At 37.1% G+C, this 14,382-nt stretch overlaps 1 protein-coding gene across 5 annotated transcripts; it reads left to right on the plus strand.

The window, feature by feature from the left end:
- The first annotated feature begins 1,685 nt into the window (after positions 1 to 1,685).
- Positions 1,686 to 13,628, plus strand: LOC105042793 (serine/threonine protein phosphatase 2A 55 kDa regulatory subunit B beta isoform). 5 transcript variants are annotated; one of them, XM_010920116.4, is made up of 14 exons: positions 1,686 to 2,103; positions 5,066 to 5,169; positions 5,270 to 5,365; positions 5,459 to 5,578; positions 6,348 to 6,545; positions 6,908 to 6,999; positions 8,345 to 8,463; positions 9,056 to 9,179; positions 9,358 to 9,481; positions 11,328 to 11,396; positions 11,482 to 11,573; positions 11,658 to 11,735; positions 12,810 to 12,877; positions 12,977 to 13,340. In XM_010920116.4, the coding sequence occupies exons 1-14, from the start codon at positions 1,992 to 1,994 to the stop codon at positions 13,126 to 13,128; spliced, it is 1,548 nt and encodes a 515-aa protein (XP_010918418.1). In that variant the 5' UTR covers positions 1,686 to 1,991; the 3' UTR covers positions 13,129 to 13,340. The 5 variants fall into 5 exon arrangements, with proteins under 5 accessions (XP_010918418.1, XP_010918432.1, XP_010918424.1 ...); XM_010920130.4 differs by having other exon boundaries at positions 1,797 to 2,103; positions 12,992 to 13,628; XM_010920122.4 differs by having other exon boundaries at positions 1,797 to 2,103; positions 6,348 to 6,542.
- Positions 13,629 to 14,382: the final 754 nt, after the last annotated feature.

Consider the following 14,382-nt stretch of genomic DNA (forward strand, 5'->3'; position numbering starts at 1 on the left):
CTGTAAAACAAACAAACAATGTGAGAATCTTTATGGACATATGTCTAATTTCACATCAGCTGTGTACTAGGTAGATAAGTTTCTAGATTGTGATAAATGATACCAGAGTGGACCCAACTCATAAGCTTTATAGGCTAAGAGACATTGGAGCATGGGTTCATTTGGCTATACAAGTTGAGCATGATGTTTTTATTTGAATTTTAATTTTTAGCTTAGCGAGGATGCTAGAGTTTAAATAGAGAGAATATGTGAGAATTTGTACAAGCATATATTTAATCCCACATTAGCTATGTATTGGACGACTTTTGGATGCTGATATAGGATCGAGAAATTTAAATAGTATCTTTTGATTAATCTTTTTTTTTTTTTTTGTGAGGCCATGGGTTATCACAAACAAAATCTTAAAACTCAAGAAACCTCAAATCTGATAATGCTAATTGGTGAAAAAGAGAATCAAAAAAGGGACATAGAGAGCCATCCATGCATTTCTAATTTTCTACCGCATGGAATTGGCAGGCCATGTCACTATCTATGAAGAAAGGTGAGATGTGAAACCGTTTTCCTGATAATATATTCTCTCTCATTGTTTTCAAGATTACCAAGCACATGATTCCAATACCAACGTATTCCACTCTCACGGGCGCCAGGGCTAGGTGGTTGCAATAACAGTTATTACCACATGCCCAGAAAATTCATATTCCATTTTTATCCTCCCACATCATGATGCTGGAGTCATAATACTAAATATTCCATATTCTGCTTCCATCCTCCGGTACTCGCATGCCCAAGATCAAATGCAGCGTATGGTTATCTCACCAGAAAGCCTAGCACTACACTCACTTTTCAGGAGCTTTGAAGAACTCTTGGCTTATTGTCATCATTTTGAGGGTCCAACAAGAGGCACAATGTGTACATAGATTCAGTAGATCAAATAACGTTACATACCTGCTCTCTCTCTCTCTCTCTCATTGTTTGTTGGTACATTTAGAAATTAGCCTTAAAAAACCCATAGTTGCATTATACTGTAATCAGTGTAATGCCCATATACTACTCAATCCGAAACCATTTTGATTGCTGATTAGATTACGAGGCACAGAGTCTCCTCTTGGAAGATGCATATTGATGTGAGCTTGGACTCTTGTATTTTATTGGCAGATTTGCATTCACACATTGAAAGAGGACTAATTGCGTCATGCCATTTAATTACTAATCATATAAACTTGAAATTAGATCAACTACTTATATAGAACAACTCCTGCTATATCTGAAATAATCTTTGTAATGATCCTAATTACCTTTAACGACTGCAAATAACTCGAGATACATGGAGCATGACTTTCGAAAAACCATTCTTAGTTATCTTGAACAACTGCAATTTGATATCCAATGGATGAAGTTATAGCATTCTAATTGTTTTTTAAAGTTGAAGCTACATGTGTTCACACTCATGAAAAAAAAAAAAAAAAAGCAATCAATACTGTTGCCATTTAGAGCCTTCTGCAATCAAGAAACCCTCATGGAACTCATAAACAATCCGAGATCATAGCTAGATATGCAACCAAATCAAACAATTCCGGGTTTCCGAATAAGATAGCCGGGATTGCGTAATCAGAGGATTGTTTTGGTCATTTTACATCCTCTAACAGAAGGTGTATCCAAAAATAATAGATAAAAAAGGCGGGGAGAAGAAAACAAAGGGGAAAGGGACGCAGAACCTCGCTAGGGCGAAAGAGAAGAAAGAGAGGAAAGGGGAGCATTTTTCTCCTCCATCAAATCAATCCCAATCACCAACCCATTTCGCCACCACATCCTCCCCCTGTTTCGCCCAAAACCCTCGCCTTTTTTTCTGCCCCTCGGCGACCCTTCTCCTATGGCAGAAATCGGAGACGGCGCCCCGGCGAGCCCCGACAGCTGATCTCGCCGCTATAGCCGCCCGGATCGTTGATGCCCGACCGCCTCGGCCCCGATCTCGACGGAATTCCGATTGGAAAATGAACGGAAAAGGACCCGAGGACGCCAGGGATCCGGCGGCGCCGCCCGCTCTCGAATGGAAATTCGCCCAGGTTTTCGGTGAGCGTACCGCGGGAGAGGAAGTCCAGGAAGGTACGATCTTCTTTTTGCCCTTCGTCCCATTCTTTCAATCCAGTATAGATCCGCTCGATTGTTGAGACTGTAGGGCTTCCGATAGCCGAGGTTGGGGCTTAGGGTTTCTTGAGTCTGGCGTAGCTGTAACCGGTTGATTTTTTTTTTGCCTTTTGCTTGGATTGGAAATTATCGTCACCGAACCTTCCATTTTTTTTTGTTCATACGATTAGTTTTTGATGAATAAGTGTGAAATATGTCATCGAAAAAATACGATCAGATTGATGCGGAATGGTATATTGCAGTATGTCTTAAACGAATGGAACTTGATACATGAATCTGGCCTTTTTCCCCCTCATGATAGAAATTAAATGTTTGAGTTAAATATCTTGGTTATTTTCGTTTCCTAATCGGGAGTTTTTATGAATTTTTTTTTTTTTACTCATTGGATTATGGAATTTACTAGTAGATGTGGAAGAACTTCCTCGTCATTACTTTTGTTGCTTTGTAGCGTCGTTTATAGGTGAAATCCACTGCCTTTTTTTAGTGAATGTCACGATGTACTTGCTGTTTCCATTGTCCTTAGCTTGGTGAACCTGTTTTGAGTTTGGAAGTGACATTTGGCCAAGGTTCATCTGAATGTGTTTGTTTAGCCGGGTTCTGTAACCATTTAATGCCAAAATTGGCTCATAAATAATCAGAACATTTTTTTTAATTTCTGTTTGTCATCAGTCGAAACAGTTTCCAGATTCTAGTCCTATCTGCTGTTCCTGGGTGCAAAAATTTTTTCTTCTCTCTCTGTGTGTACTCTAGGGTAGCTAATTATAAACATATGGATTAAATGCTGAACACAAGGAATAGATCATTACCTTAAACGATGCTGATGAAATATGGATGTGTCAAGAAGGAAATGTTGCAGATAGTTTCTCTATTTAATGTCAATCCTTGACAAAATGGTCTTCAATTCCTGGTAATGCAACTTTGTAAGAGGGTGGGTCTTGCTATGAATGTTGGAGGGAAATGTGTGGGAAGTATACTGTCTTATTTGTTACTCAACATGATCTCATGCCTTCAGGAATAATGAACTTGAGTGACAGCATGCACTGACTGTTTTGGATATGGATTTCCATCATCTTTTCGCATTTCATTAATTTTTTTTCTTTACATTATTTGAGGTTACTGTTTAATACTTTGGATTGGCCGCCCTTTAGTTATTATTGATAGCACGCCTGAAGGAGAAACCTGCAAATTTGATTAATTATATCTTTAAACTTTGAGATGCTTTTAGGACAACAATTGACATCAGCATCGAGGAAGAATTGCTTGGCCATATTTTTGTTTACCAAGAACCCCAACTTGTGTCAAACTGTGAAATTTTAATTGATCTAAGAGAATTCTTAGCTGAATTTTAAATTGAAACTTTGCAATTAACAGTCTATAGTAGCTGGAGGACACTGTTGCTTAGATATGAGTTATCGAATAGAAATGACTTAACACTGTTGTTTGCCTAGTGTCATTGAAGGGTTTGAGCATTGCGACTGCAATCATACCTGACTTCTCAGAACTCATCCGAGGCACAGTCTTTGAACAAGGACTGATTATTTGCATTATTCACAAGCTACCCAATGCTTTTCTCAACCTTTAGAATATGTCATGTCAATCCTAGTAAGATTACAATTGCTATTGACTGAACTCATTAGTATCCAAGCATCGACACCATGTCGGTCCCAGCCATCTTATCGCAAGAATCACCTTTTATAACCATCCATTACCTCCGTGGTCAATACTTTTTAACATTGACCATGTCAAATCATGGTTCATGACGCAATAGTTGTGGTGGCTATCTCATTCTTCATTACTCCAGTCCATTTGTGGTTCATGCTACATTTTCGAAAGGTGCTTTCATGAAACTGCACACTGCAGTAGAACAGTTCACATCTAACAACAGGCGTGCTGGATTCAGGGGCTTCACCTGCATTTTGTTTGATCTAAAAGCTGTTTACAATCAATACATGTGGGCAACAACTGTTCATTTTGTCTTGTTCTGCCAACAGAAATCACTTTGAATTTTTCTTAGGTTAAAATTTTGTACTCTGAGTCCCATTTTTATATATTCTTAGAATTCAGGGTTTTAGAGGCCTTTAGGTTCAAGGCACTGCCTTTCCAATGGCATAATTAGATGAATGTTGAAATTTTAACATGTCTGAGCTCTAATGCAAAAGGTAAATCTTGCATCTCAACTTCTATTAATGCTGAAAACCTAACCAAGGTTAAGATTAGGATAGGCTATGAATTTGAGTCATATCTTAGGATAATTCTAGATCAATACGTTGCATGTGTGAAGCAAGGTTAGGACCTGTGCTATTTATTCTGGTGCTTCTGTTTATTTTTTTTAAAGGGTATTATCGCTTTATCTTATTTGTGTAGGAGAGAGGCCTTCCTCGAATGGTTCCAACTCATCACTCAAGTGGTTTTTTTCGTTACGAAATTATTATTTCAGTTATAGCTGAAATAGGAAAATGTAAAGGAACTTTAACAATGTGAATTACATTTTAACGAATATTTCTCTCCTCTTTTTAAGCACTATTTCGTTCGATCTCTTAACTCATAGATAGTCAGCCATTGTTTTGTTATACCACCCAAAAAAATAAATCAAAATCTTCAACAAATTGGATTCTCATACATCAAAATATGATTGAATCAATAATTAATGAAGCAACACAAAAAGTAACCTTTGTGAATGAATGAACATCACATTGTCTATTTACCTTCATCAGCCCCCCTTCCCCATCCAACATGTTTCACTTGATGTGCAGACAGTGCTGGATTATTTTTTTGAACTACTCAATTTTGAATTCTGAGTTTATGATGTTGTACTATGGTGCTTGTTGCACGCTAGCTAGTTGCTGTCTTTCTTGGTTTCCTGGCAGGATTGTGATATTTCTGGTGTGCCTGCTGATGCTTTTAATCTTGCGTGTTGCAGTTGACATTATTTCAGCAATAGAATTTGATAAATCTGGGGACCATCTTGCTACCGGAGATAGAGGTGGTCGTGTAGTTTTATTTGAAAGGACAGATGTTAGAGCTGTATGTTCTACAACTTATCTCTTTGCTGCTTTTTTCTGTTTGACTTGTTGTTCTTCCGCTTCTGATATTATTTTACACCTTTTATCTCTTTGATTCATAGCATGGTTGCAGAAGGGATCTAGAGAGGCTAGACTATCCTGTCAGCAGGCATCCTGAATTCCGCTATCAAACAGAATTTCAGAGTCATGAACCAGAGGTACCATCCTTCTGGAGTGTTACTGATAGAAATGTGATACTTCTTGCTTGATCAATCATGTGATTTGGTCTAGTTTGATGTTTGCACCATCAGTTTGACTACCTCAAAAGCTTGGAAATAGAAGAGAAGATCAACAAGATCCGATGGTGCCAAACGGCCAACAGTGCACTGTTTCTCCTCTCCACCAATGATAAGACAATCAAATTTTGGAAGGTAGGCGTGCAGTTCCCTTTAGCATCTATTACCTTTTTTTAGAAAGATATTTGTGAATCATGATTTAACATGATTGCTGATGGATTTGTTTCTTATGTGCCCCACTGGTCTGTTTGTGTGCTCTCCAAGATTTGTCATGCTTCTTTAAGTTTCTGAATTTGAAAATCAGCAAGAGCATTATAATCTTGTGATATGTTCTTCCATCTAATGGTGTTCTTCGGTAAAAATGTATCCGTGTTGTCTATCTGTTGTAAAATCCTAAATGTTTTTCTGCAGTTTTATTGCTGAAGACATTCATCAGAGATTTTGCTACATAAATTAGTAAATTGCAAGCATCAATCAGGTGAATTAAACAAACCAGAACTGTTCTTTGGAATGATAAACTATCTAAAGATCATATACGGTGAATCATTCTCTTCAAGGCAGTCATGAATGAGGAATATTTGATCTGTCATAATTCTTTTTCTATTACAGATATTTTATATCGTTAATATATATTCTGACTGAAAGCTTTTGAAATTTCTTAACTTTCCCGAGAAAAACCATCCATAGCTGTCATTGTGCACATACCGTAACAATTAAAACAGATCTGAGTTAGGAATTCCACATACTGTAACAATTCTGAAACAGTTGCTCTTATTGCCTGCTGTTGGCTGTTTCAGGGTGTGATTTCACCCTGTCTTGTTGATTGGTTTGTCTGGGCATTTTTGTTTGACCTTCTTGCAAATATTCCCTGTTAAATTTCTAAAGTTTGTTTGCCGATATACAGGTGCAGGAAAAGAAGGTGAAAAGAATTTCTGAGATGAATTTGGATCCTTCACAAGCTGGGGGAAATGATAGCAGTGCTAGCTCAAGTACTGCTGGCCCAAGAGCATGCCTTCCAAATGGTGGATGTTCATACAATTATATGTGCAACGACTTTTCCTTTCCTCCTGGTGGATTTCCATCACTACGATTGCCTGTGGTAGTTGTACTGAGCCCAATCTACTGACTATTATGTCATTCATGTATAACTTTTGAATCGTTAAACGCACACACATGATGTTAATATACATGTGTTCATAAAGAAGAGGAGAGGGATGCCTGTGTTTGCACATGTCACAGTGTCACTCATGTATATCTATTGGATTAGTTGCCCTGTTGTGTTTTCTCACACCATATGCATCAACTATCCTATGTCGTCCAGTTATATATTTTTTTTCTTTAACTCTTTGTCTTGACCTTCTTATGAATTATCAGTGTGCGTATGTGATATCCATTAATTATAATTATTTCCATCTTTTGAACTGATCACTAAGATTCTTGCATCCATTTATATATTATGAACAGGTAGCAGGCCAAGAAACAAGCCTGGTTGCTAAATGTCGGAGAATATATGCTCATGCACATGATTATCACATCAATTCAATTTCCAATAACAGGTTCATGTTGCACCTTTCATCTTTCCTTCTAGTGTTATAAATTCTCTGGTTTTGCTTTAGATGTTGTATATTTTTACTTTGGAAATTTTTGATGCAAGTTTCATGTGTTCTCCATTTTTCTTTGTTGGGAACAGCTGAACCTCCTGTTGGATTATATGCTTATTGCTAGGGACAATTTAGTGTGTCTTAAATCAGATTGTAAGTTTTGCTACTAATTAAGCTAAGCGCATAGAGATGAACAGTGGAAGAGGAAAATATGCTGCTAGAAATTTAAGAATATAGTGAACACCTTGAAAAACTTGAATGGGTTATATGTAGAATTTGTTGTTTAGGTGGAAATGTTTTGTCAGTTTGTAAAAAAGGCTATAAATTCCACTGCTGAAAAGGTGGCTTGGTTTGGAACATCCCTTGAGAGTGCAAACTACTTGGCAAGGTTTAGATTGTACATGAAAATGTGATTTAACAAAGTTTCTTTTTAGCATTTGACCATGGCTAATGTGTTTGGAGGATTGGATAGTATACTGGTTATTTTTTTGGTATTCTCCAAAAAAATAACCTTAATCGTTTTACATTTATATCCTTGTATAGAATTTCAATTTAATCCTTTTCTCTTTCCTTCTTTTTTTTTTTTTTTAAAATTTGAAGATTATGAATTTACTGAACTCAACTATCATATCCTTTGGAACTTTTATGATTAACTGTAGTGATCTATTTTAATTTGTTTTTCTTGTTTGTTAATATTGGTTCTCCTGACCTTATGGTAATGTTTTGGATTGCATATGATTGAATTCTTTTGGCTTATGCCTGACCTGGTGTTTTTTCTCTGTCTTGACAGCAATACATAACCTTTAGGTCCTGCTTGGATAATCCTGTGCTATCCAACAGGATTCACAAGAACACAGGTCATGCAGGCCCATTTCACAGTATTCACGGGTATCTTTTTAGAGTGGGCCGACCAAATCCCATAGGGAGAAAAAGAAGACCTCACCCGGTCTTTTTTTCCATCCTACAAGAAACAAGAATGGACTGGAAAAGGTCCAGTTGACATGGGCTGGGCCAGCTTGGCCTAGGCCTTATATTCTATAATATTAGGCATAATCTGTGCATATAGTTTAGAAGATATGTGCTACACGGGCCAGGCCCAATATGTGTAGGATTGGACTGAAAATCCTACAAGAATATCCAGACAGGCCCTTAATGTTTTTAGGAGGATGTAGTATTTAATTTAGATTTAACTCGTTATGCATATTCTTACCTTATTTGTTTGGATATCTGCACTCTTTCTTCTTGTAAATTTCTTATTAGATAGTCACTTATGTAATTCCATTATTTTCCTATTGACCAGTGATGGTGAGACTTTCATATCAGCAGATGATTTGCGAATAAACCTTTGGAATTTGGAAATTAGCAACCAGAGTTTTAACATTGTTGATGTGAAACCTGCAAATATGGAAGATCTTACTGGTATGAATATTTGGCCTGCATGGATGATACTTCCATCTAATAAATTTGGAGCTGGAATTTTTGAGTTTACCAAGCATCATAGTTTGCCGAAGCTAATCAAACATATATAAAGGATTTTCCGGTAAAATTACATATTTTGATGATTTGATGCTAATCCACATGTCATGTAGTGTTAATGATAAATGTAAAATTAAGGGTGTCAATGGGCAATGCCTGGTTGTTACCTGAGTTGAGTTCAAACCTTATGCTTGAGACCGGCCATCCCCGAAGCTAACTCAAGCATAGGTTTCTTATTTATCTGGGCTGGGCAAAAAGGCCTGAGTCATTTTTTCCCATCTCTTAAGTCAAGGGCTGGCCCAAAAGGCTTGTCCTTGAGCTCAGGATGGTTATTTCTTTGGTAGGCCTTCTATCTGCTTGAACTGCACCAGCCTACCAGCACTCCTATGTAGAACTCCATGTTCTATTATTTACAGTTCTTCTAGCACTATTTCGTTTGAAATATAGCTCAACTGATTTGTGGGGTTTTCATTATGTATCATATGGTTGTAACAAAGAAAATAAGCGAAATTAACTCATTTTCTGACCCTGCCAGAGGTGATAACATCTGCTGAGTTTCACCCTACTCATTGCAACACATTGGCATACAGTAGCTCAAAGGGCTCAATACGGCTTCTTGATCTGCGTCAATCTGCTTTATGTGATAATCATTCCCAGCTGTAAGGAACCACTCTTTTTTTTTTTTTTTTTCACTTTTCACATGAAAATCTTGCAAGTAACTATGCTGATGTTGAGCAGACAATGAAATTGCAATCTACTGCTCGAAGAAGAAGTATCTTTTTGGACTCTTTAGCATGTCTGGTGTTGCTTTATGTAATGAGACTTTTCCATTCACAGGTTCGAGGAGCATGAGGCATCAAGTTCAAGGTCCTTTTTTACCGAGATTATTGCTTCAATTTCAGATATTAAATTTGGAAAAGATGGAAGACACATCCTAAGTCGTGATTATATGACGCTTAAGGTCATACATTTGTATCTGTCTTGCAGTTTATTTTTTTTAATTATTTGTTTTTTTTTTGAGTGATTAGCAATATGAATTATGCTTGCTGGAACAGCATCATATTTTATATGTTGTTAATGTAGTATTCCAAAAGTAAATGGTCTTTTGTTCTGGAATTCATGTGCAGTGGTTTCTAAATTTGACAGTAATTTTGGGGATAAGATAATTAACCAGTACTTATGAAGGACCTGAGTCAGAAATGTTCTGAAAATAGTATTTGATAAATTTGACATCCTTTTTAAGCACTTGATGGATCATTTTAATTAATCAAGAATGGTCAAGATGTTGTGGTGAATGATATGAATTTTTGTAGTAATTGCTGAAAGTATGTAATACTCTGAAGATGTCATTGGTGAGAGGAGTTCAGCTGAATTAATATTGTGACTTTTTTAACAGGCTTTGTTAGCTGTTTTGGTCACATTATTTTGAGTTGATAGTTTGTATAATTTCCAGTTATACGATGACAATTAAATGGTTTAAAAATTTAATAGTCACATGAAATGGATACTTGAGCCATGAAGGTTGTGATCTACTACTGCTGGGATCGAGAGGTTCAAATCCATTGTAAAGAAGAACTTACTAGTTTCAGAACATCTATATTTGATCATGACATTCTCTCATACAATAATGCTGAACTAGATTGTCTAAGACATGAAGTATCTTTAGTGAGTTTTCAATTCTTTGGCCCAGATGATACTAGAACAAGGTAATAATGGTGTTTAAAAGATGCGCACAGAAGGAAGAAGTTATATACTGCAGTATCATAAGGAGAAATTGTGTGGATCAGAACTATGTCAGTGTTGCAAACTAAGTGCCTAAGCTGCACAATTAAGTCATCTCACAAGCTTATGGAACACTACTTATGTCCTTATGCTGTGTAACTCTTACAGCTTTCTTTTGGATGACACATTCTAGATATTTAGAAATCATTTGACAGTATGCTGCCATTATGCGCAACAATGTAACTTTTGCAGTTGGCCCTTCTAGTTTTTCAAGTCTATGATGACTTTCGCCAGTGTCTGAAAAGATCAAAGAATGGACTCTCAATTTTTTTAAGCTGTGCAAGGTTTTGATGGAGAAATGAGGTTTCTCCTTGTTATACAATTTGTGATTCTAATTTGAAGGCAAATGAGGATTCAAGGGGTGCCTGGTATTGATCAGTACCAATCGAGCCTTAGACACTGCTTTACTCCATTTGGTATCATGAGAAGTTAGTAGAAGATAAAGTCAAATACCCATCCTTATAAAACTGATGCACCCGTAATCCTGGATTGGCAAGGCTGATAGTCTTTATGTACAAGCTCTCGACCATACAAACACATTAATAAAACTAATCATATGTGCCTCACGTTTGCAAGGTGATAATAGCAAATGGTTTATGGTTGAATGCATTTTTATTTTTGTCCCCTGGCATGGACACAAAAAAAAAACAAATATAGGTGAAATTTTTGTCCCCTGGCATGGTACAGCTTCATTCTAGTTCATTTATGAGCTAGTAATTCTGCCATTTAATTGAGGCATATGGAAGTTTTCCCCTTTCCTGTTAATTTTCTAATATGAAGAATGGTGCTATTAGTGTAGCAGTATTGCAGCTGTACCTTGATTTATGTGTAACTATTTCTGGTTTCTGTAGGATCTACCTGTAGTCATGTTGATGTCTGTTTGTAACTCTGTTATGTCTTTTGCAGTATTATGGATCAAGCAGAGATCATAGCTCATGATGCTGGTTTTTATAGTATTTTGTTGCCTCTCATTTAAATCTGCTCTTTTCTTTTCTTTTCTTTTCTTTTTTCATGTGATTTTTCAGCTATGGGACATCAACATGGATTCTCGTCCTGTTGCAACTTTCCAGGTCCATGAATATTTAAGGCCTAAGGTAATTTGTTTTGTTACAGTTCAATTATTGTTGGTACAGTTCAATGTTCCAGTACTTAGGCTATGATAGTTCCATTTTCACACAGCTATGTGATTTATATGAAAATGACTCCATCTTCGACAAATTTGAGTGCTGCCTAAGTGGTGATGGACTACGGGTAGCAACTGGTTCTTACAGGTATACATTTTTCTGGCCTGTTTATTAGTTTGTTGCCATTTCTTTCCTTAATATTGACGATGTTACTGCTGTTTGTGCAACAAGCAATCTCTTCCGTGTTTTTGGTTGTGTTGCTGGAAGCACAGAGGCAATGACTTTGGAGGCCAGCAAAAATCCTATGAGGTACAACCGTAATAACTATTGAAATTTTAAGTATTTAATTTCTAACGAAAATTGATTAAAGTGGGGAACTCAAAACAAAGTTGAGGATTGAGGGAGAGAAAATAGTCAGATGGACATTTTTATCTTTCTTGATTTAGAATTTGCTTAAATACCATGATATGAAGGCATTGTGTCTTTGCACATATCCAGATCTGGCCAATACAATTTAAGTTGTATGGTTGAAAACACATGAAATATGTATACTTAACCTTAATATCATATTAGCTGAAAGAACATGTGCTGATTTTTCTTTTTTTTTTTTTAAATTTTTTTTATTTATTAAGCTTCAGTTACAAGGATCTGGATTTGGTAAAATTAGCCTTTTATATTAGTGAATGCTGGGGAAGGATATGCAGTGTAATCAAATTTCTTGTATAGTAAGCTATCTGATTAATGTCTATAATGCACAAGAGCAGGCACCAGAAGATGCTGTGGTGGCGGAGAAGCTACAAGTAGAAAATTATGCCTGTAATTCAGCTGTTATTTGTTGTGGAGTGATGGCATAGCAGCAGCAGTAATTGCTTTGAGGCATGAATCACATCATCATGAATGCCTGTGGTTATTGCTGTATTGTACAACCCTGCTAGGATGAATGCTAGAATTGCTGGTATAATAGGTTTGAATAAAGTGATTGGATGATTCAGAGATGATTGAGCGCTGATGAGTTGTTGGATGTGGCATTGATGTCTTTACAACATTGATATGCCAATTATAGATGCTTAGCCTGTCAATATGTCAATGACATTGATAAAGCAGTTTTAGGTTTTCTGAGTCACTACAATTTTTTTTTTGACATCATTAGTTTATAACAATAGAAAATGTTAAATGTTCAGAAATTCCTTATTGTTGATTCCTTGTTTGCATACTGCAACTCTTTGCTGGTGGTGTATGAAACCAACGCTGGGTGAAACAGGCATTAAGGGACCATGTTTATGATATTAAAAGAGAGAGATTTACTTGAGTGATAGAAGATGCCTTGTTTGAGATGTGTACAATAACGTATTTGCTCGATCCTGCCTTGATGTTGTTATTCAGGAGACAAGTGCAAAGCCCTGCGAGGACTGCAAGGTCTCTGAGCAGTTTGACACGTGTTGTCAGACGAGGTGAGTATCCAGCCATCAATTTTGGTAGCTTGCAACAGCTTATACTGCATAGTTGTTTTTCTCTTAGAAATCTTTGCTGCTTCTAAGACACACACATAGACCAACCTGTTGCAGGAGCTGAAAGCCCGGGCATTGATGCAAATGGAAACTCATATGATTTCACAACCAAGTTGCTCCATTTAGCATGGCACCCAACTGAGAACTCGATTGCCTGTGCTGCTGCCAACAGCTTGTACATGTATTATGCATAGAGAAGGCCATGGAAGGAAATGAATTAGCAAGCAATTTTTTCCAGCGAGGGGGGAGGGGTTGCTTCCAGTGAAAGCAATTTGCTTTTCATGCAACCAGCAAAAGCCGGGAGGAGGGTGTGCCATTAAATGATCACACGTGTTTAAAATTGGGGCCAGAGGAGCTGTCAGAATCCATGAGGGAGTAATCCATCTTTTCTTCCCGGGAGGGCAGCTCAGCTCTGATTTTTCTCTTTTCTTTTCTTTTCTTTTCTTTTTTCTGGGAAAAGATTCACATCTTTTGTTATAATGTTCAGCTAGGTCCCAAGGTGTGATTGTAGCTCTCCTACAACCAAACGAAAGGCTGATCAAGAGTCTGTGTCTCAGATGCTATGAGAGGGCTGTTCTGCTGCCTGTCATGCATGAGCATGGGGGCTTGTATCTTTAGGACAAGCATTTTAAGGCTTGTTAAAGTTTGTTATCATTATTATTGTTCATCTCTTCAGTGCTAACCCTTTTTTAAATATCGAAAGAGTTGCCAGCCTTGTGCTTATCATTAGAATAAGTGATGGTTGAATGAATGCTTGTGTTTTGTTTGGTATGCTGTGGTTAACTATTAAATGCCGCATATTCACTTGTAACTAAATTGGGGATGCCAGGAATGGATGGCTTTGTCATACATATGCTTGTTATCTTGAAGTTTCAGATATGGTTTACAATTATTTCCAGTATCAGCAGTCATAATCAGGTGACGTGGTTTCAACGAGCCTCTTTGATGCGCTCAGTGGAAATGGAGATGGAGAAAGCTTCATTATCTGCTTTCTGATTTTTGGCGGCCATGCTGCACATGACTTTGTATTGGCAATGTTCTCAGCTCATGCTGGTTGATTTGGTCAGAGACAGGCATGTCATTATACAAATTTTGAGATGCTTGGTCCTTATAGAACATGTGAACAACATTTAATCATCTGAAAGGCTTCTTTACTGGCAAAATTTTCTACAGATCACCGAACAGCAGAGTAGCGCACTGGTGTTCTTGAGGCAGTTTGATGAATGAAGCCAGGAAATGAGTTGGTTATTGTGCTCTTGGTGAATGATTAGTTGTGTGTTGCTATGGGAGCATCTTTGGTTTATTGTAGCAAAGATAATTGGTGCGGATGCGCATATGTTTAAGTTGGTCATCTTATATATGAGGCTGTATGCAGACAATATTTGTGAGAACTCTCAATGGTTATCATGCTTGTTTCATGCAGCCTGATATTTATCCACGGATAAATA

The sequence above is a fragment of the Elaeis guineensis genome, chromosome 2, assembly GCF_000442705.2.
Source record: "Elaeis guineensis isolate ETL-2024a chromosome 2, EG11, whole genome shotgun sequence".
Taxonomy (NCBI): Eukaryota; Viridiplantae; Streptophyta; class Magnoliopsida; order Arecales; family Arecaceae; genus Elaeis; species Elaeis guineensis.